Source organism: Pecten maximus, chromosome 10 (assembly GCF_902652985.1).
Source record: "Pecten maximus chromosome 10, xPecMax1.1, whole genome shotgun sequence".
Classification (NCBI taxonomy): domain Eukaryota; kingdom Metazoa; phylum Mollusca; class Bivalvia; order Pectinida; family Pectinidae; genus Pecten; species Pecten maximus.
The window spans coordinates 33,064,912-33,089,411 of NC_047024.1; the positions used below are offsets into that span (position 1 = coordinate 33,064,912).

Here is a 24,500-nt window from a genome sequence, read left to right on the forward strand (position 1 = left end):
TATAGTACATTTTTCAATTGTTTGTGGGAAAGGGTCTTTAGCCATACGGCAGAATCTTCAGACAATACGGCCAAATATCTTGTGCAATTCCTGCATAAATATTCTTTGTTTGTGCATGGAAAACTGAAATACTGATACAAATTACTTTTGTTTGTATTGAAGGTAAATGTGTAAGATATTCACGACGAACACTAGCGCGATCTAGCGACTATTGGGAATTTTGACATACAAAGTTTTTTCCTGCTAAATCTCTTGAAACCTTACATATATTCAATATGAACCCTATCTATGCATGCCGTATCTAGTCTTGAGCTTGATTGTCCAGTCAGTTTTAACCGGCACAAAATTGCAACAGAAATATCTAATAAGAAGGCAGTTTACACATGGGAAATCATTGAATTAGATTGATTTTATAATCATAATGGAGATCAACAAAGTTAAAGCTCTTACAAGTAAGTCCATGTTAAGGTAATCAAACTCATTACAAAAAGGAGGACATTTAGTATGGACCTGTATTATGATAAAAGCAAAGAACCGACCATCCTAAGTACTCTAGAAATATTGAAAGAACCGCCTTTTGACCAATCAATATTCGGTAAGAATGTAATAATGCTGCCGCGGACACGTGGTTCATTGTCCAACATTAGAATGGTTACTGGAATGAGCACATTTCCGTGTTTCCCACATCCCACTCGAGGTGCCCACCAATTCTGATCGGGACCTAATTTAGGCATACCCACATTGTATGTTATCTAATACGCATGCTCCAAGTCAGTCAATAAATCGCCATTGTTGTTATACACACGTTGTTGGCTGTCTGTGATGTCGAGTGCCTCTATACTGCCTGTACAGAACCCCATCTTAGAATAATGGAGTACAGACATGAAACACCTATCAACGATGACAGATCTGCATTTTGACCAGCATTATTCCGTAAAATTGTAAGAACAATGTCGCGGATAGTTGGTGCCTTGTCCACAATCAAAACTGTTACGGAATAAGCACTTTTCCGTGTTCCTCTTATCCCACTGGATGTGCACAACAATTCTGATGAAGGCTCAACCGTCCTAAGTACTCTTGAAATGATAACAGAACGTCTTTAGACCTGGTCGTTAGTGCTCTAGCAATGAAGATAGAACCGCCATTTGACCGAGGACATATCAGTAAGAATGAAAAAATGCTTCCGCGGTTCCGAGTCCACCATTGAAATGGTTACCGGAATGAGCACATTTCCATGTTTCTCACATCCCACTCGAAGTTCATACAAAATCTTATTCGACCGTTCTACTAGTACACTAAAAATGATGACAAAACTGCATTTTCACCGAGCAACATTCTGTAAGAATATAGTAATGCTGCCGCCAACACATGGTCTCTTGTCCATCATTAAAATGGTTGCCGGAAGGAGCACAATTGCATGTTCCCAACACCCAACTTCTTCATACACACCACATTTGATCAAGATCCGACCATCCTAAGTACTCTAGAAAAGGTGACCGAACCGCATTTTGACCCAGCACCATTTCGTAAGAATGTCAGTATGCAGCCGCTGAGCCATGTGATTCCTTATCTACCATTAAAACGGTTAACAAAAGGAGTACATTTCCGTGTTCTCCACATCCCGCTCGAGATACACACCAAATTTGATCAAGGTCCAACTATCTTACTCTAACAATGGTGATAGAACCGCCTTTTGACCCAGCACCATTTTATTAGAATGTAACAATGTCCCCTGCCGCGGACACGTGGCTCTTTGCACAGAATTAAATGTGTTACCAAAAGGAGCGCATTTCCTTGTTTCTTACATTCCACTCAGAGAACACACGAAATTTGATGAAGATCCGACCATCCTTATAACTCTAACAATGGTGAAAGAACTGCATTTTGAACAACCATCAATTCGTTGGAATGTCAGTATGCTGCCGCGGACACGTGGTTCTTTGTACACCATTAAAACAGTTAACAAAATGAGCACATTTCCATGTTCACCTCATTCTTCTCAATGACCACACCAATTTTGACCAAGATCAGAACTTTCTATGTAGTATAGATATGATGACCGAACCGGCTTTTGACCAAGCACCATTTCGTTAGAATGTAAAAATGCTGCCATGGACAGTCATTTTGGTTCTTTGTATATCATTAAAATTGTCTCTAAAAGGAGCGCATTTCTATGTTTCTTACATTCCACTCAAGGTACACACCGAATTTGATCAAGATCGACCATCCTAATTACTCTAGAAATGCTGACAGATCCGCATTTTGACCAACCATTATGATTCGTTTGAATGTCAGTATACTGCCGCTGACATTTGGTTCCCTGTCTCCCATTAAAACAGTTAACAAAATGAGCGGATTTCTATGTTCCCCTCATTCTTCTCGACGTACAAATCAATTCTGACCAAGATCCGAACTTTCTAAATAATAAAGATATGGTAACAGAACCCCCTTTTGACTCGGCACCATTTCGTTAGAATGTAACAATGCTGTCACGGACATTGTGGTACTTTGTACACCATTAAACATTTCTCCAAAAGGAGCACATTTCCGTGTTTCCCACATTTCACTGGACGTACAAACCGAATTTGATCAAGATTCGGCCATCCCAAGTACTCTTACAATGATGAGAGAACCGCCTTTTGACCAAGCACCATTACGTTAGAAATGTAACAATGCTGCCACTGACATTGTGGGTCTTTTTACACGATTAAATTTAAAATTACCAAAAGGAGCACATTTCCATGTTCCCCATTCCCCGCTCGAGATACACACCACATTTGATCCAGATGCGACCATCCTAACTACTCCAGAAATAATGACAGAACCGTATTTTGTCCAACCATCATAATACGTTTGAATGTCAGTATACTGCCGCTAACATGTGGTTCCTTGTCTACCATTAATACGGTTATCAAAATGAGCACATTTCCATGTTCACCTTATTCTTCTCGATGTACACAACAATTCTGACCAAGATCCGAACTTTCTAGATAATAAAGATATGGTGTCAGAACCGCCTTTTTACTCAGCACCATTTCGTTAGAATGTAACAATGCTGCCACGGACATTGTTGTTCTTTGAACACCATTAAAATTGTCTCCAAAAGGAGCACATTTCCGTGTTTCCCACATTCCACTCGACGTACACATCAAATTTGATCAAGTTCTGACCATCCCAAGTACTGCAACAATGATGACAGATCCCCTTTTGACTCAGCACCATTTCGTTGGAATGTAACAATGCTGCTGCGGACACGTGGTTCTTTGTACACCATTGAACTTGTTACCAGAAGGAACACATTTCCATGTCCCAAACATCCCACTCGAGGTACACACCACATTTGATTAAGATCCGCTCATCCTACGTACTCTAGATTCGTTTGAATAAAGTTTAGGTCATCAAAATTTAACTTGAAAATATGTATTTTTACCAAGTATAGTAAAAGTTATATTCTTTGCATAAGAAGGCAGTTTTAATCTCAAGATAAACCAAAGTTCTTTGAGTACTAAGTCCTGAAAAGTCTTAATTCGACCCGAAGTATCACTAATTACCCCTAAAGACATACGGTATTTGTATACGATACGCCTTTTTCTTGTACATTTCTGCGTTAATTTCATTACATGTAGGAACAAACACTCATATAATCATAATTCGGACATATATTTCATCAATAGAATTTGTGCATGTTTCCGCTGTCCGAACGAGAAATGCCCCTTTAACTGATGATGTTCATAGCTCCGTTTGAATTACCACTAGATTCTATAAGAGTTATGAGCCTTGCGACGTCGTTGGTAATGATGTATAGTAGTAATACACGTGACTTACGAAATGTAAAGGAATTACGACCGATAGACTTTAATCATTACTGAAGGCGATGTTTTGCTTAGGATGACAATTAAAAAAATCAGAGTTAAAATAAATTACAAAAAAAAAATGTAAATAAATAAGTAAACAAGCTACCGCATTTAAACAATCATAATTTCAGTTTACACAACAAGTTATGAAAAAATGTATTGGAGATGGACTACTTTAATTAGCATAGAGATCCTATTTAGTCCTATGTTTTACAGTAATATATATATTCTGCTATCAAAAGTAGCCAATGGGACCAGAGAACTAATTATTACAATATCATAAGCCTGAACAACAGACCTAGAAACATACCCTAGTCTGAACAAAGTATTAATTTAATTTTTCAAATAGTTGAAATAACACAATGTGTTGATGTCATATCGATGACGTAGAGTTTGTATTTATGAGTACAACGTCGGGGGCGGAGATTAAGTTCATACAATGATTCATCTGAGAACGGGGCACCAACCACGATGCTTTTAGCGGCAGTGACCTAAGGAGAGGGCAAGGTCGCGGCCGTCTTCCATATATGGCAAACTTGTGAGTAGCCGGGCTCAGATTACTACAAGCCATAATATTCGAAAGCAAAACTGTTTCAACCAAACACTAATACAATGTCAATAATTTAAGCTAACCCGGTGATTTTGATTTAAAAACCGTAGAAATCACGCCCATAAAAACTTGTTGATTTACTTTGTGTAGTTAACTGAATACGAAAGTGCGGCTTCAGACTATTGACTCCAGCTTCGGATCTTTGACAGGACGGGCTGCTGTCGACTTGGATAGAAAGTTTGTGAAATATCGAGAAATCTAAACCACCAAGAGCAGCATTTGTGTTATGAGATTTTATTAGAAACACACAAGATGCCAGTGTTTCACACAAAAATCATAGAAAGTATTCTGGAACCTGTAGCACAGCAGGTAAGTGTCCTGGTTTAACCGGTGAACGCAAGAACTAAGAGTTGTCGGACTTGTTTGTGTAGTTCATTTGGGATGTCGAGACTGGGTTGTGTTTTGTTTGTTTGTTATTAAATTAGAACTCTTAATGAGATGCAAACGAGTGTTCGACGGAATGTGACTTATGATATGATATCTGTTTGTAATGTACATCGTCAACTTTATAGTAAATTTGCCTGATCAACTAAGCTGCTAAGTATACTGACATTTAAGTTGAAAAGGTTGTAATCATTTACAGTAGATCTAGTACTAGTACTGTCAGTACAGTAAAAACACAAATAGGTAATCGACCTTTTAATGTAGTTATACCAATTTGAATCTAGGTTTCATTTATATTGTAGAACACAGTTACTGAAAGTAAATCATGAAGTCCTAAACTAGATTCTAGTCAGATAATAAGTCCATTGAAATTTAAATTGTATAGACCTCGCAAATTTTTTATAGATCTACACTCTATCACAATATTTCAAAAATATAATCTGACTGATTTATATTTGATTTCAAAAGTTTGTGTTATTTGAAATTTATAACAATATGTCTATACATACTGGTCATTGATGTTATGCATCTAGACATCCTGGTTTTCACATAGCCACTGCCTCTTGGTTTATCATAACTTTTGCACACTGAAGAAGTCCCCTCTAGCTCTATGGAGATTGAATGCCTATAGTTGATGTGTTTGTGAAAAGGAAAATATCGATAAAATTTGTCAGAAAATTAGGGACACATTCAGAACTCTATTTCAATGACAACACATGACAAAACTTGGACAGCCCACCTTAAAATGATCAGTAAAAAGTTTAAAAAGACAAACATTCTAACAAGAACATCGAACAGAATGTATCTGATACATGTGTGAATATCATCCATAGTCCATGTTTCCTCATGATCAAATGTCCACAGGATAGGTATTCCTACATGTATATATAGCTGATGATGTGATGGCAGTAGCAGCCAAGCGATCATATTTTCTGTTTGTAGATTGATAAGAAACAGAGGACACTCAAACTAATGCAAAAACACTTTATTAGAACAATCCGGGCCTTTTTTATTCATGTGGTATCGAAAGTGCCTTGTCAGTCCAAATGCTTAGTTAACCTGTAGTGACTTCAGAGTGAGACTTACTCATCTTATTCAATTCATGCCAACTAATATAAACTATCTATGAAAATTATGTCAACCCGCCCCCAATAGCTCAATTGACAAAGTGTCACTCGGGCAGGTGAAAACGCATACTATTGTATATATTGTTTGATCATTCAATTTCCCTACCCATCAGTTACACGTATTTATTTCTCAAGGACCATTCTCTATGTGTACTCTAGAGGTTAAATTGTGTCCCTAGCTAGGCAAAACACTTTACCACTATATTGTTCTGGATAGCATATATTTGTACGATGTGACAGGCCTCCTAGGCCTCCATCCTGTATCATGTTCAGTAAGGTAGCCACCATCTGCTACAATCAAGAAGATCGACTCTATATCAAAATGATCTTGGCTGTTTACAGGATGAGAAACCAACCTAACAAACAAACAAATTCAAAAGTGATATATTATAAGCACACCATAAATGTTATCTACAGCTAAGTCACTTGGCTGTAAATATTGTTTCTTCAGAACAGGAGGAAAGGGGTCAGAATTATCGAAACACACTGTAATATTATTAGTCTCTATTTCAGATGTTTTCATTTTTTGACACTATAACTTATAATATAAGTGTTGTTTGTACGAACTTGTGTGGTGTTCCTCATGCTGATGAAGTATACTTCGGTGTATAACTACACCAAATTTGTCTCACTATAGTTCTGTAAATCTGTGTTATTATTGACGTGAGATTATAGTTTCATTGTGTACATGTTGTTACTCTTAAGTACATTATGTTTACAAAACCTTGCAGTATAATCATAAATGTGTATACATATGTATACATATACCAGAATTAAAGTCATAGCTCAGCCATAGGAAGGGCACAAAGGCGATTATGATTCAGTAATTTTAAAGAGGTTATGTGTTGCTTATCCCTGGTACATGTATATATTTAATACTTAGGTTATAATTAATACCAGGGTGATTATTGTATTGGTTGCTGGCTAAAATAATTTGTTTAATTGACTGTTACAAGTTATGTCATGAATTTTATAAAAGAAGCACTAAATGTTGTGTATTGTGAGAAGGAAATTTTAATGACTACTGTAATTAGAAAGGAAAAAAGATAATGATTATACATAGACCACATACTAGTAACATCAATATAGCTGCTTGCCATTGAAGTACTCTGTCTGATAGATTAATTTTCATTTGACGCATTTCCTTGTTTGGCTGTGAAAGTCTAATTATCTAGGTAAACACAAGAACACACTCTAAAGTATTTTTATGCACATCTTTTCTTTCCTGACAGGATTTTGTTGTCGTCTGACTGTTGTCATCTGACCAGCTTGGTCAACATTACAATTACGGTAACTGTTGTCATCTGGCCAGCTTGGTAAACATTACAATGTAAAATTATTTCTTTCCCATCATAGCTGTAACTTTGCAAAAAAAAAAAAAAACAACCAAAAAGCAAAAATACTGGTAGATGAAAAAAACACCAACAAGCAGAACAAAATGAAAATTAGAGGGTGCTGGATCTTTTGTACATCCAGATTACTGAACACTGGATTCATCATAATATGTTAATGAGTATAATCAGTAATAATATACAGTGTATTTGAAGTTATGATTTATGTTTGCCAACTTCTTGTATAAATTTCCATGAACTGGATATGGATACTGAATATGTTCAAATTTAATTTTCAAACCTCGAAATAAAAAGAACATCTATTTTCCGACATCATTCTGACAAAGTGACTTGTGGACTTATATTCAAATATAAATCTGTTTTACTGAAAAAGATCAAAACCAACAAAAGCCTTCCAAGTAACTTCTACTTCTAAATGGTAATGACCAACTTCAACAAATTGAAGATAATGTCATGAGAGTAAGGATGGTTTTTGGCACGTAGAGGATATTCTAATGCTAGATATTGAATGCAGATGTATCAAAGACAACATGACGTTGTTAGTGTTTATTCCTGACACTATTTTAGAGGCTTGTGAACTGGCTGATGTCCCTGAAGTTTTTTTGTTTAGAAATTGCCCATCCCCAGAGGCATACAGCTTATCATTCCCTATTTTAAAACTTAAAACTTTAATGAAATATTCAACAGATAAAAAATTTAAATCTCATGCATTTTTTGTCTCCGCTTTTTTTTTTTTTTTTTTTAATTTTAAATCAAGATTCTTAATACGAGACTGACGGCTGTCAAAGACTGTAAAACATTTTTTCAGTTGTCAGCATCTACGAAATAGGCTACCATATATATTATTGCACAGGAACACTTCAAATGTATATATATTTACTCTCTGAACTATAAATAGAATGTACTTTATTCAGCTCCAGGTACAGTTGTGTAAAATTAATCTCAATTTGCTGAGGAGTTAAGGAGGGGGTGGTGAAGATGGATCTGTAGGCCCAGTGGAGATGTCTATCAGATAGTGTTATATAGAGTACACAAGTATTTTGGGACCAGTAACCTAACCTTTCATGTAATGACCAAGGAGATAGCTGATAAAACAATTTAAAAAAACTAATCAGGTTTATTTTATAATGGGACCCAATTAAGTTTTTGGCAAAATAGCCTTAAAATCTATTTTTTGATTATTTCTAAGTAACTCTTCACTATGAATGGTACATTGTACTATGATGTGTTAGCATTAAATATTAAACATTTTACTAACATAAAATTTTTGGTGCAGAATTACTATTTATAACTATTCGAAACAAATGTAAATTGTCTACATATTTCTGGATCTGGACCTGAACTCCACTGCTGCCTGGTATATTTAATTACATAGATGGCAACATAGATTTATAGATCAAAGTTAAACACATACATAGTTATATGATGGTTCTGGTGTTTGGTCACTGAGACAGAGATGTTGGTTTGTTTATACAGTTGTCCTAAAGGGTGTGTCAAATATATTACTCTACAATATAATATATATTGTATATGCAGGAACTTTTCCTATAGAATGTGAATGACAGCTAAAATCACAAAGAAACACAGACTGCAAAAATCAGATATCAATTTAAGTTTTCGCTCTTTACTCAACATTCCTCAGCCTCCTCTAGCGTTCTACTTGCGGCAATAAACTTGGCTGAGCGATACCAGCAAGTGTAATACGTACATGGTTCATGACAAACCTGCCTTCTTCTTTGATCCTGAAATGCATGCTTAGCTGGATGATATATAGCCAGACTGAACATTTTCTGGAACTTTTGATGAAAAGAGGGTTTGTGGAGAGATATTTACAGAAATCACATAATATTCAGTTGGAAATCTTTTGTAGACAGTTTTGTTCTGATTTACCGAATTAATTAATGATTAATCATTTTACCAGACTATGACTGATTTTCTGTGTTTGATCTGGTTTGACTATAACTTTGGCATTGACAGGATTTATTGAGATTTACAGCAAACTTGAAAAATGAATAAATGAAAAATTCATCGGTAAATACACATCAAAATGCTAAAAAAACAGCATTTAAAAACATAACTAGATACCTCTCTGTTCACGATTAATCAATAAGCAATCAGTAGAAATTCTGACTGTTGATCATGGATTTTAGAGTGGTTTCATAGCTACATCATTGGTAGAGCATGTAGTGAGTATATATTATACTTTTGGGTCTACATTGCCTTGTGTCGAATGCCTTATGGTCTCACCCACATCACAAAATGAGGGAATTAATTAAGTGCCTCATCAGAATTCGAAATTAATGCTGAATTCAGTATAAACAAATATAAATGTATTACCAGTGTGGTAGTTAAACCCCTATATCAGCTAGAACAAGGACAAGGTTGAACTTAAACACATAGATCTGACAAAAGGTGTGGTGAGATGCTTTTTCAATTTTATGGTGACTGACTCTTTAAAAACTATAATAATCAGATATCTCAAAATTCAATTCAAATTCAAATGCTTATTGCATAATTCTAATTACATTTAAAGTAATTAATTTGATGGCATTACATACAAAAATACATAACAGTTCAACAATAAAAGTACTAGAATTATATTGTACTGGATATATATGATCACTGCAGGTTGTAGTCGTTATAAACATGTAATGTTGCTGGTAGATTGTCCTTTCGTCTATTAATCTTCATGTGATTATCCAATAAACAGATCCTGAAAAATATAGAAAACAGTCAATGTCATGATGACAGAAAATGAAAATGTATTAATTTGAGAAAAAGAAGTTTCACTGCATGATTAATTCCTACAGTCTTTCATTATAATGACAGCACACCGTACTACAGCATGCATTGCTGTGGTTTTGTCTTCCCTGGTGCAGAGTACAATAAGATGAATACATGTATAGTGCTATGCAGGTCACCTTTCCAGTCTGCCATTAGAAATGATGATAAGGTGATAATGGAGAAGAAGAAAGACTTGGATACTATGGTGTTACTTTTCTCACACGTTTTTCAGTCTTGCTGTTCTATGAGCCATATCAGATCTTATTGCAAGTTAATTCCCCGTAAAATATCACCTTTGTAGTATACATTCTGTGATATCAGAGCTTTGTGTGGGAACTAAACCTGGCCTGATACAGATGTCTGGCTGTACATTATACCCTCTACATTATACCCTGGACTAGCCTGGAGGAAGGGCTATTTCTCTACTGTCACATGTATGGTCATTACCTACTGTGAAAAACTCGTTAAAGGTGTGTGATACAAAGGATAGGTATACCTAAAGTGGTATAGAGATTCAGATGGGTTCTGGATAGTATAGCCTACCTATTTAGCCAAATGCCTTGTGGTTAGTAAACAAATCATAAAAACCTCTATGTACCAGATGTTGATCAACATTTGTTATTGAAAGTTAAAAAATAAAATGAAGAAGATACCCTTGCTGAATTCTTCAAAATACAAGATTTTCCCTGTAGAAACTCAGCATAATTTAGTTCTAAATGTAAACTTGACATGTGGTCAATTTTATCATTGCAAATTAATAAACATGATTATTCTAAATCTATTTGAAAACATGTGTATGATTAATTGAATTGATTGCCTAAATGTACCAACATGAACTAAAGGTATACTAAGGTTGGTTCCTAATTTTACTGAAGTAGATTGATTTATGCTAAAAAGCTGAATTCAAGGATATTTTTTGTACATATAGTATCATTATAAAGAGAGTTCCTGAAAGGAAGGTTTCTAAGAGGCTTACGAGCTGGAAGAAATGAGTACACTGACTCTATGTAGGCTGGGATACTTGATTTGACTTCAAAAACTGTAAAATTTGTTAATCAAGTTGAGGGCAATTATACCAATTAAAACTGTATACTCATTAATTACAATTCAGATGATGGAGGAGTGATGTATAACCAGGGGCTGACACATAAATTTACATAAAATTACATGTGACTAAATTAATAAGGGTTTGCATATTGCAACTTTGTCAATCTCTCATAGAAAAAAAATAAGTACAGTATTCTGAGGGGTATATTGACACCCTGCTCACCATTCACAGATGCAAATGCTTCAGCGAGGAGTTTTTCATCTCTTTAATCCTCGAGCTAGCATAACTGCTGAACTACTACCCTTACTTGTTAATTTCATTCCTTTTTACACATGAATATATACTGTATAATACACCACCCATCATCCTGAATACCAATCATTCAGCAGCTTTTATATACTCCAGTCCAGGTAGCCAAAATATGTGACATATTTCCACTTTCAAAAGAATGTGCAATATGCTAACTTTCAACACAGGTGTATTTTAATCAGAGGATGACAGTTTATACAACATTTACTACTGTAGAACCCCTACCGTCTACCTATCTATACCTTGATATGTGAAATATCATTGTAGTGGGCACATACTCACCTGGACCAGCCATGAATGGCTTCCAGGTGAATGTCTCACCTGGCAATGTATATCTATGTAGATAATTTAGGTCGTATCATGATCACTTACAGTAAGTCGAGAAAGTGAATGAAATTGTTTTGTAAAGGTACAAGTTTTTTAACTACACCTGTACAAAGGTGTATCTATTCTGTAGGCAACTTGATAATCTGTCAACATTTCTGGTTGTAGGAAATTATTTTTTCACAGATGTCTCGCACCATAAAATATCTATTAATTTGACAGTTGAGAGTGTGTCTGAATCCATCTACAAGCCCATTACTTTGATCTCAAATTAGAAATCCTGGTCACCGTGATCCTATGATTGATGTCAATGAGAGAAAATGAGATGGTAATGCTTTAATTAGGTAAAGGAATGAGTGATTAATTTAATTTAGTATGGTGATAATTAGGCAGCATACTCCATATATTAATGAGTACAAGTCGTTACTGTTTATTGTTTTATTTGTTCATCACTAGTAGAATGTGTATAGCATAATGCAAATACCTGTGGTTAGTGGAATGAGCATGTTCAAATGTAACGAACAATTTTTGTCATTCCTTTATTATGAAAGTAGAAAGGAGGTCCTGAATCGGGTCATATATAATAGGATGTAGAAAATGAAGTCACAGCAGTCGGACAGGAGAGGTGTATGAGCTTGACAGTCACTAGTAACAACTTTATGACCCATGGTGTCATTATATAATACAGAATATGTAGAATGTTGTTGTAGCAGCATCATTGACTTTAAAGCTACAATTTCAGATTCTCTTTTCATACCCTGTTTTATGGGAGTATTCTGGTATGGAATTTGTCACATCTATTTGTTTATCTCGAGACTGGTAGGGTTTGTGACCATGATAATATGATGTATGCTTGACTTTTAAGAGAAAAAAAAATTCAGAGTTTTGAAAGAGTCATTGCTCTTGGTTTTTCAGCGTTTTAAAGCAAAATCTTAGGTTTTTAACAATATCCGCCCAATCTTTTTGACACTTGGTGAGGTTTTATTTTTCATATATATTTTGTAAATTCATAAGTTCTTAAGTTCATTTTGTAATTTGACAAATTCAATTTTGATACAGGAATATATATCACAGAGACATCTCAACAATGGAACCAATATATTGGAATATTGACATTGAAAGAACTATGAACACAGCCATATAATCCTGTAGTTTTGTTAGGTCATAAATTGGACAGACATTGCATTGGTATCATGTACAGGTGTGATAATGTGTTGGGACCATATACAGGTGTTATATTATGTGGGTATCATGTACAGGTATGATATTGTGTGGGTACAATGTACAGGTATGACATTGTGTGGGCATCATGGACAGGTATGACAGTGTGTGGGTACCATGTACAGGTATGACATTTTGTGGGGATCATGTACAGGTATGACAGTGTGTGGGTATCATGTACAGGTATGACATTTTGTGGGTATCATGTACAGGTATGACAGTGTGTGGGTATCATGTACAGGTATGACATTTTGTGGGTATCATGTACAGGTATGACATTGTGTGGGTATCATGTACAGGTATGACAGTGTGTGGGTATCATGTACAGGTATGACATTTTGTGGGTATCATGTACAGGTATGACATTGCATGGTACAATGTACAGTTATGATATTGTGTGGGTACCATGTACAGGTGTGATATTGTGTGGGTACAATGTGTAGGGGCTGCGGTGGCCGAGTGGCTAAGGTGTACCGACACTTTATCACTAGCCCTCCACCACTGGGTTGCGAGTTCGAAACCTATGTGGGGCAGTTGCCAGGTACTGATCGTAGGCCGGTGGTTTTTAGCTCACCTGTACCGAAGGTCCGGTGAGCTTATGCCATGGTGCGGCTTCCGTCGTCCATCCGTCGTCCGTCCGTCCGTCAACATTTGCTTCAAATCGCTACTAGTCATTAAGTTCTTATTGGATTTTGACCAAATTTGGCCAGAAACTTCCTTGGCAGAATGGGAACAGATTTTGCATAAATGGTGATTCTGACCCCCTAGGGGCCAAAGGGGCGGGGCCAAATATGGGAAATAGAGGTAATTCCTCTAAATCTCTACTAGTCATAAAGTTATGAATGGATTTCAACCCAATTTGGTCCGAAACATCCTTGGGGGTAGGGGAAGAGATTTTGCATAAATGGTGGCTCTGACCCCCGAGGGGCCAAAGGGGCGGGGCCAAATATGGGAAATAGAGGTAATTCCTCTAAATCTCTACTTGTCATAAAGTTATGAATGGATTTGAACCCAATTTGGTCAGAAACATCCTTGGGGGAAGGGGAAAAGATTTTGCATAAATGGTGGCTCTGACCCACGAGGGGCCAAAGGGGCGGGGCCCAATAGGGGAAATAGAGGTAATTCCTTTAAATCACTACTAGTCATAAAGTTATGAATGGATTTGAACCCAATTTGGTCAGAAACATCCTTGGGGGAAGGGGAACAGATTTTGCATAAATGGTGATTCTGACCCCCGAGGGGCCAAAGGGGCAGGGCCAAATATGGAAAATAGAGGTAATTCCTCTAAATCTCTACTAGTCATAAAGTTATGAATAGATTTCAACCCAATTTGGTCAGAAACATCCTTGGGGGAAGGGGAAGAGATTTTGAATAAATTGTGGCTCTGACCCCCGAGGGGCCAAAGGAGCGGGGCCCAATAGGGGTAATAGAGGTAATTCCTTTAAATCACTACTAGTCATAAAGTTATGAATGGATTTGAACCCAATTTGGTCAGAAACATCCTTGGGAAAAGGGGAACATATTTTGAATAAATGGTGATTCTGACCCCCGAGGGGCCAAAGGGGCAGGGCCCAATAGGGGTAATAGAGGTAATTCCTTTAAATCACTACTAGTCATAAAGTTATGAATGGATTTCAACCCAATTTGGTCAGAAACATCCTTGGGGGAAGGGGAACAGATTTTGCATAAATGGTGGCTCTGACCCCAAAGGGACCAAAGGGGCGGGGCCCAATAGGGGAAATAGAGGTAATTCCTTTAAATCGCTACTTGTCATAAAGTTATGAATGGATTTGAACCAAATTTGGTCCGAAACATCCTTGGGGGAAGGGGAACAGATTGTGCATAAATGGTGACTCTGACCCTAAAGGGGCCAAAAGGCCGTGGCCCAGTGGGGGAAATAGAGGTAATTCCTTTGAATCACTACTAGTCATAAAGTTATGAATGGATTTCAACCAAATTTGGTCAGAAACATCCTTGGGGAAGGGGAACAGATTTTGCATAAATGGTGGCTCTGACCCCGGAGGGGCCAAAGGGGTGGGGCCCAATAGGGGAAATAGAGGTAATTCCTTTAAATTGCTACTAGTCATAAAGTTATGAATGAATTTGAACCCAATTTGATCAGAAACATCCTTGGGGGAAGGGGAACAGATTTTGCATAAACGGTGACTCTGACCCTAAAGGGGCCAAAAGGGTGGGGCCCAGTGGGGGAAGTAGAGGTAATTCCTTTGAATCGCTACTAGTCATAAAGTTATGAATGGATTTGAACCCAATTTGGTCAGAAACATCCTTGGGGGAAGGGGAAGAGATTTTGCATAAATGGTGGCTCTGACCCTAAAGGAGCCAAAAGGGCGGGGCCCAGTGGGGGAAATAGAGGTAATTCCTTTGAAGTTATGAATGGATTTGAACCCAATTTGGTCAGAAACAGGGGAACAGATTTTGCATAAATGGTGACTCTGACCCCCGAATGGCCAAAGGGGCGGGGCCCAATAGGTGAAATAGAGGTAATTCCTTTAAATCGCTACTAGTCATAAAGTTATGAATGCATGTTCTATAAACAATTCTTGAGGTCTTTCAGACCTTAGAGAGTCTGGACTTCATTAATCTTTAAAGCAGTTCGGATTCCCACACTATAACCATATATAGCATTGTTAGAGTTTTACAAATAAAACAAATTGAATATGAACATTATTTCGACATTTGGTCTAATCCAATCAGGTGAGTGATACAGGCCCCATGGGCCTCTTGTTCTCTGGGTACTCCGGCTTGCCTCCACCGCCAAAACCTGGCACGTCCTTAATGACCCTGGCTGTTAATAGGACGTTAAACAAAAACAAACCAAAATGGGTACAATGTACAGGTATGACATTGTGTGGGTACCATGTACTGTGAGATATGACATTGCATGGGTACAATGTACAGGTATGACATCGGGTAGGCACCATGTAGTATGTACAGTTATGATATCGGGAGGGTACCATGTAGTATGTACAGTTATGACATCAGGTGTGTACCATGTAGTATACACAGTTATGACATTGGGAGGTTACCATGTAGTATGTACAGTCATGACATCGGGTGTGTACCATGTAGTATGTACAGTTATGACATCAGGTGTGTACCATGTAGTATATATGTACAGTTATGACATCGGGTGTGTACCATGTAGTATGTACAGTTATGACATCAGGTGTGTACCATGTAGTATGTACAGTTATGACATCAGGTGTGTACCATGTAGTATGTACAGTTATGACATCGGGTGTGTACCATGTAGTATGTACAGTTATGACATCAGGTGTGTACCATGTAGTTTATATGTACAGTTATGACATCGGGTGTGTACCATGTAGTATATATGTACAGTTATGACATTGGGAGGGTACCATGTAGTATATATGTACAGTCATGACATCGGGTGTGTACCATGTAGTATGTACAGTTATGACATTGGGAGGGTACCATGTAGTATATATGTACAGTTATAACATCAGGTGTGTACCATGTAGTATGTACAGTCATGACATCGGGTGTGTACCATGTAGTATACACAGTTATGACATTGGGAGGGTACCATGTAGTATGTACAGTTATGACATCGGGTGTGTACCATGTAGTATGTACAGTTATGACATCGGGTGTGTACCATGTAGTATGTACAGTTATGACATCGGGAGGGTACCATGTAGTATGTACAGTTATGACATCAGGTGTGTACCATGTAGTATGTACAGTTATGACATCAGGTGTGTACCATGTAGTATGTACAGTTATGACATCAGGTGTGTACCATGTAGTATGTACAGTTATGACATCAGGTGTGTACCATGTAGTATACACAGTTATGACATCGGGTGTGTACCATGTAGTATACACAGTTATGACATCGGGTGTGTACCATGTAGTATGTACAGTTATGACATCAGGTGTGTACCATGTAGTATGTACAGTCATGACATCGGGTGTGTACCATGTAGTATGTACAGTTATGACATCGGGTGTGTACCATGTAGTATGTACAGTTATGACATCGGGTGTGTACCATGTAGTATGTACAGTCATGACATCGGGTGTGTACCATGTAGTATGTACAGTTATGACATCGGGTGTGTACCATGTAGTATGTACAGTTATGACATCGGGTGTGTACCATGTAGTATGTACAGTTATGACATCGGGTGTGTACCATGTAGTATGTACAGTTATGACATCAGGTGTGTACCATGTAGTATGTACAGTTATGACATCGGGTAGGCACCATGTAGTATGTACAGTTATGATATCGGGAGGGTACCATGTAGTATGTACAGTTATGACATCGGGTGTGTACCATGTAGTATGTACAGTTATGACATCGGGTGTGTACCATGTAGTACGTACAGTTATGACATCAGGTGTGTACCATGTAGTATGTACAGTTATGACATCAGGTGTGTACCATGTAGTATATATGTACAGTTATGACATCGGGTGTGTACCATGTAGTATGTACAGTTATGACATCAGGTGTGTACCATGTAGTATGTACAGTTATGACATCGGGTGTGTACCATGTAGTATGTACAGTTATGACATCAGGTGTGTACCATGTAGTATGTACAGTTATGACATCGGGTGTGTACCATGTAGTATATATGTACAGTTATGACATCGGGTGTGTACCATGTAGTATGTACAGTTATGACATCGGGTGTGTACCATGTAGTATATACAGTTATGACATCGGGTGTGTACCATGTAGTATGTACAGTTATGACATCGGGTGTGTACCATGTAGTATGTACAGTTATGACATCGGGTGTGTACCATGTAGTATATACAGTTATGACATCGGGTGTGTACCATGTAGTATGTACAGTTATGACATTGGGAGGGTACCATGTAGTATGTACAGTTATGACATCGGGTGTGTACCATGTAGTATGTACAGTTATAACATCAGGTGTGTACCATGTAGTATGTACAGTTATGACATCGGGTGTGTACCATGTAGTATGTACAGTTATGACATCGGGTGTGTACCATGTAGTATGTACAGCAAGCGGGCACCATGACTACTAGTATGTAAGGTTATGACTTTGCTTGGGTCCCATATGTGGTATTGTTGAACCACTTGTAAGTGGGAGATATGTCATATACTGATGGTATTGTTACAGACAGTTGTTCCATGCCTGGTATACCAGATAAGACAAATTAGGCTGTCAGAGATAGGCTATCCTGATCTAAACCATAGCCAGCCTCCTACTGACAAGGAGCTAGATATAGACAATCCAGGGGAAGCTGTGACTAGGTTTACAAGAAACTCAGGGCGTAACATTACACAATTACAATACAGCTTGTTTCAATATAATATAAATATATGTGGTGTCAATGTAACTTAATGAATTTCAACTGGGTTTTCTCTGTTTTGAGTGATATGTATACCAGTACTTAGCCAAAACTTATCATTTCACTTTGAAGATTCATAAACTTGTAATATACAGAAGATGTGTAGTACAAATTAAAGTTATTTTTTTATTCATTTCGTCTATGTTGTCATCAAAGTTACAGGTATGCAATGATATATATATAATACTCAATTAATTTTAATGCAGTTTTAATTTTTGTTCATAGGTGAATTGCAAACTCAAATGCAGCTGAAACTGGGTCCCTAGGATGTTTTTTGCACCAATTTTCAAAAAGAATAACTGCACATGGCATGCTCCCTTTCATGATATCAGTAATATACTGATGTAGAGTTATTTCTAAATAATTTTTTACATAATTATTTTTTACATGATCTTAATGTATTTTTTGTAAGAAGACTCAAGTTCAGAAGAGAGATAAAAAATTTGACCTGTATAAATCACATAGATAATTTTCTACGCCCACACATTACACCCACATACCCTCACACCCACACTATGAACTAATAGCAGGCCCCAGTCTGGAGTCCAGTCCAGTCCAGTCCCCCCCCCCCCCCCTCCCCCCTTGGTCTGGTCCCATCTTGAGAGGGGTTCCCCCTTGCACACATTCACCCACCAGTACACACTTGTTGCCGCCTGGCTGGTGAGGTTATGATGTATAGTACACATAGAAAATAAAAAAACTTAGATCATGAATGAGGAAAAGGTCTCTTTCAGTGTACATTATCTATATACACACAGGATTGATTGCGAACTGTAAAACATTCCTGTGTACAGCTGTGGGCATACAGATAGCACTTTAGTGCATACATCTAGTAGTACCGTATTTAACCCAATTAGTCCCCCATGGATACTGCTGCTGGGAGTTAAGTCTTAAGTTTGTACTCCACCCTGGTACCTGGTAGTTATCTGTCTCGTTATGAAGTGTAACAATTATGTAATATGCATGTATGCTGTCTTATCAGGTATCAGTGAATAATCTTTGTGGTAATTAAGAAAATCCTATTTGTGGTACATTGGAATGTCCAAAACAAGGTAAACAAGGTCCATCAAGTGTTGTCAATTTAATTTTTTTTTATTTCAAGCGTTGATTCAGGGATAATTGGTTAATTTGGTCGTAAAATTGAGTGGTTTAGACATAGTATAGCAATATAGGTAGGACAAATAATTCTCAGACAGAAGATTAGGGATACATCCAATAATTTCATGTTCAATTTAACTCCATATGAACAAAGTTAAATGAATGTCAAATTTTCACAGAGAGTTGAATTAACATCACATTTTCATACTGAGTTGAATTGAACATCAAATTTTCATACAGAGTTGAATTGAGCTTCAAATTTTATTTAGATTGGGAAAGTTTTAAACAACAATTTAGAGATAATACTGTAATTTTTGTTCAAGTAGAACAAATTAACAGTGGGGACTACTTTTATTAATAAGTGTAAACCAGGAAATTACAATGTAACGGTACATTTTAGAGTTTCCTGTCAAATACTCCCCCCCCCCCCCCCCCCCCCCCCCTCACCACAACAACTCTACCTAGACAGTGCTTATAACATTGATTCCGGGACAAGGGGAGGGGTATACTAGTACAGAGTTGTGTACATGTGTTGTATGTTGTTGCCAAACCCTTTTGTATTACAGCTAGCTACAATTCCTTGTTGCTGACTCAGGGTGGTGATTAAACACAGCATTCACCGTAGCACGTTGTCACGATGATGTATACAAGTTATTAGAATACAGGTATAAAGTAATAGCTATTCCTAGTTTGACAGACATCCTTCTTAGAATGAAAACAATTGTATTTACCTTAACATCTTTTGTCCTGATGACTGACTCAGAACATTACTAAATACTGCATATATACTTTAAACGGTATTTCATAGTTATATATACAGCCCATTAAGTTTCCAACAAGATCTGTTTAAGATACTATCAAATCTCGCATGTAATTTAGTGTTGTAACAGCCCTACCAACTTCACTACCCAAGGGTGTTCAATAGGATACTGTCACCTATGAAAAGGAGAGTATCATATTGAACACCATTGACTAGAGAAGTTGCAGCCCAACTTATGGCAAGGTTATATGCCATTAGTATATAAGTGTTTGTGTGATTTAAACTATAATTTTTACCTTGGTAATGAGATGATAAGTACAGGAATATGATTGCATTGTAGTTTAATGTAATCCTGATTGTGGGAAAACTGGAGATCTATCAATGGACTCTCTATCTGTAGTAATTTGTCAGGATTGACTTTGGAATCTAATAGTTTACATTCCCTAGATTTAATTAGTTATCCTGGGCTGAATGTATAGACTGAGAGCTCCAGTCAGAGATAACCATTGAGTACTGTCTACAGGGACATGGGGGAGGGTGTTAGAAATGGGGCACCTGTTCTGTTGCTTACTATTAGGGCTATATTGATAATGGACATTTCTTGTAATGCACTGGGGGTTCTAGGTCTGACTGAACATACTCTGGTAACTGGTGGTTTTAAATAACTAGAGTGGTGGAGGGACATGTATACATTTCGATTTGGTCTTACTGTTAGTATTTTGGCTGTTATCAATTTCCAAATTAACAAGTTATAATAAGCATAATTAACAAGAAACCATGTGAACTGCTATATGTGAAAAATATGTAAATCTACATACAGTTGCCACTGTTCGAAGAAGTGATGTAAAATGTTGCTGCATACCAGTAGCTAATTCCAATGTAGTGAATTAATCAAAAGGTCAGACATTTATGTGTGATTCACATGATTCTTTTATTAAATATGGCAACTGCCATAGTGCAAAACTTCATACAAATATCTGTTGTTGTTATTGTAGGATCTGTTATAGATATAATGTACAGTCTGAAGACTGGTTAAATGTCCGTGTTAAAAACAGTGTTTAATGCACTATCAATGGTTCACAAATTAACTGAACAAACTATACACAGTATATATGTCTGATCTTCCAAAGATAATGTTTACATTTTTGGGTTGCCCATAAAGCAACGGTAAACAAACAAAAGAAATTCTTCTCCTTATTATTTCAAAAAAGAATTACCATGTAAATTGAGAGTGTTTCAGATTTACTGTTAAATAAGATATGTTTCCTGTTACTGATGTTTTTGGGACATTGGTCACAAGGAAGTTTTAATTCTTATCTTTTCTGTTAATCTTGTTAACAGTTAATGAGTTCGGAAATAAAAGCCCTGTTATTTGAACCACATTTCCTGTTGTCAGGAAGTTAATGGAACATATTTTGTTCCTCCTGTGGTTTGCTATGGGGGCCGCAGTGGTCCAGTGGTGAAGGTGTCACGACACTTAATCACTAGCCGTCCACCTCTGGGATGCGAGTTTGAAACCCACATTAGGCAGTTGCCTGGTACTGACCAGTCTGACCGTAGGTTGGTGGTTTTTCTCCCCAGGTTCTCTGGCATTCCTTGACCTCCAAAACCAGGCATGTTCTAATTCCCTGGCTGTTAATAGAACGTTAAGCTGAATAAACCAACCTTTCAACTTTCAACTTTCTTTATTAACCAAACCAAACCAAGGTATTTGCAGTATTCCACGAACCTATTTACAGCTACAGCATCTGTTTAAGGTATTCATCGTTATTCACCTGAGTGATACACTGAATAGAAACTATTTGGGGCTGTGATGGCCGAGTGGTTAGTAAGGTGTTACAACATTCTGCCACTAGCACTCCACCTCTGGGTTGCAAGTTCGAAACCCACAATGGGGCAGTTGTCAGGTGCTAACTGTAGGTTGGCAGTTTTTCTCCGGGTAATCTTGCTTTCCCGCACCACCAAAACCTGGCATGTCCTTGAGTAACACTGGCTGTTAATAGGACGTAAAAAAAAATAAACCAAACCAAACAATGACATCACTAACACGATAAGGCACTTGACTAGTACAAGTACTTGTGATAGCACAATAGATTGGATGGAACCAAATGTCTGGTTTTTCAAATGAATTTGGGTTTTTTACTGCCTCATAGGAAGACAAGAAATACAACATCATAAACTCTGATGTCAGAGTTTGCTCCTCGAAAGCCCTGAGAAGTATAGGAACTATAAAGAAATACCCCCCATTTATAAAATAGCCAACGTAAACCATGCCTGTGAACTTGGATTTTCTTTACATCTACACCACGTATTTATAGATGTCAAAGTGGAAATTTACATGAGGAGGAATTTGCATTGCATATTTCGAAGGCCATTCAGCTGCGAAAATTCCCCTCCAAATGTATTATTCTGTTGTGTATGTGGTATTAAGAGTGAAAAATAAGCAGAAATAACCCCACACCTACATCGTAAAATTAAAACCCCACGTAAAATAACCACATTTATAGTGGGAAGGTTTTATCCCTTGGGATATAAAATGAAGAAAGTCTAGGGTAGCACACCACAGTAAGACAGCCTGGCCATGGGCAATTTTTTTGTTAAGCAAATAACTCCTGTATTATGATATGTATAAAAAATGAAAAAATAAATGTACACTATAATTGGTATATCCAGTATGAAGTAGTACATACAGGCTTCACATTTATTAAAACAAAAATCAATAAATTGGTTCCGGATTTTAAATATCCGGATTTTCCGAACGTGTGTTTACACAGGAAATTTAGTTTCGCCTACAGCGCAAAATGGAAGCCCACAGAAAAGGTAAGATAGCGGAAAAACTTAATTTACAACATATGTCCAAACAAGATTAATTCTGTCTTTGGGATAGAGATATTTAATTTTAAATAGGTTTCAGAAAAAAAATTGTGTAGAGAATTGTGCCATTTTGGGTCAAATATCATAATATTTTGCAATTTCTGAGAATTTTTTAAGCTGTTACCATGGTATTCACAGCTCTAAAAATCACAGAAAATATCAGTTTACTTATCCTTCAGAGCTCTATTAAAATTGCAAATGTTGTACAGATTTCAAATATATATACTTTATTAGAGGTTATATGTAAGGTTAACTGGCAATGTTTACATATCTAAAGCATGTGCCATATTTTTCAGAATTTGGCATTTTTACTGTACACTGCTACCTTATAAGGGCTGAAAAATGTTATTTTTTGGAAATTGTGCTTAATTATGCTTGATTAAGCTTCATTTTAGTTCATTATTGCTCAAAAATGCATAAAAACAATTTAAAACTTGTTTATTATCTGGCTTGTCATATTAGAGGAATCAAGGGAGGTAACTCGCATATTTACCCATTTTAAGGGTGGGTTAATTAAGCATAATGTTAATGAGTCAGTGTAAATTGAAAAGATATTCTATGTTTTATAACAAACCCAAAATAACTTATTGGGTATCTAACAAACCATATAGACTGAATTCTGGTTTGTTTTACCTGATTTATTACCCCGTATCCATGGAAACTATTACAGTAAGTGTTATTTTTTGAAATATTTGGTGAAACCATTATTTTCAATTTATTTATACATTGGTAAGCATGTAATTTCAATTGATGGAGTGTACGGTTGATACAATATTGTCAATTATTGTCACTTCCTTCGGTAAAGCAGAAAAAATAGCATTTTCCGCATAAAATGGGATCAGCGGACACTTTCATATGATCATTGGTACATATCTGAATTACCGGGTTGGAAACAGATGACTGTGATGTCATAGGCATGACATTTTGAAATCTTGGATGTCATGTCATGATTTATCAGTTAGAATATTGCATGTGTTGCTAAGCTGAGGTTTGGAAAGGAATTTGGTTATTTATTATGACACCATTGAGTATTTATGACGTCATAGATACCATCTGATGACGTCATAGTTACTGATGACGTCATGGTAACTATGACGTCATATTACAAGGCTAGATTTGATAGTTGTATAGTATTTTTTGCTTGATTACATGCACAGAGACTCAAAGTACCACATTCAACTCAAAACACAACTTTATTCAAGAGATATACAGAATTATGGGAGTTTTCATCTTTAAAATTACCTCCCCTTATTACTGGATTGGGAGAAAAAGTTGTCAAAATACACCTCTCAGGGAAATCAGCAATACTCGGTGACTATTAAAGATACACAGTAACCCGATATGTCATTTTGTTCGTCGGAACATATTCT

At 36.8% G+C, this 24,500-nt stretch overlaps 1 protein-coding gene across 13 annotated transcripts in view; it reads left to right on the top strand.

Annotated features, from left to right (window-relative positions):
- Positions 1–4,438: 4,438 nt before the first annotated feature.
- LOC117335488 (vinculin-like) overlaps positions 4,439–24,500 on the top strand; it is a 77,117-nt gene continuing 57,055 nt past the window's right edge. For 11 of the 13 annotated variants that reach the window (XM_033895521.1, XM_033895523.1, XM_033895524.1 and 8 more), the window contains exon 1: positions 4,717–4,773. In XM_033895521.1, the coding sequence (XP_033751412.1) occupies positions 4,717–4,773 (57 nt within the window). Of the gene's footprint in view, positions 4,774–24,500 lie in introns of all 13 variants that reach the window. The other 2 variants (XM_033895520.1, XM_033895533.1) reach the window with 2 other exon arrangements.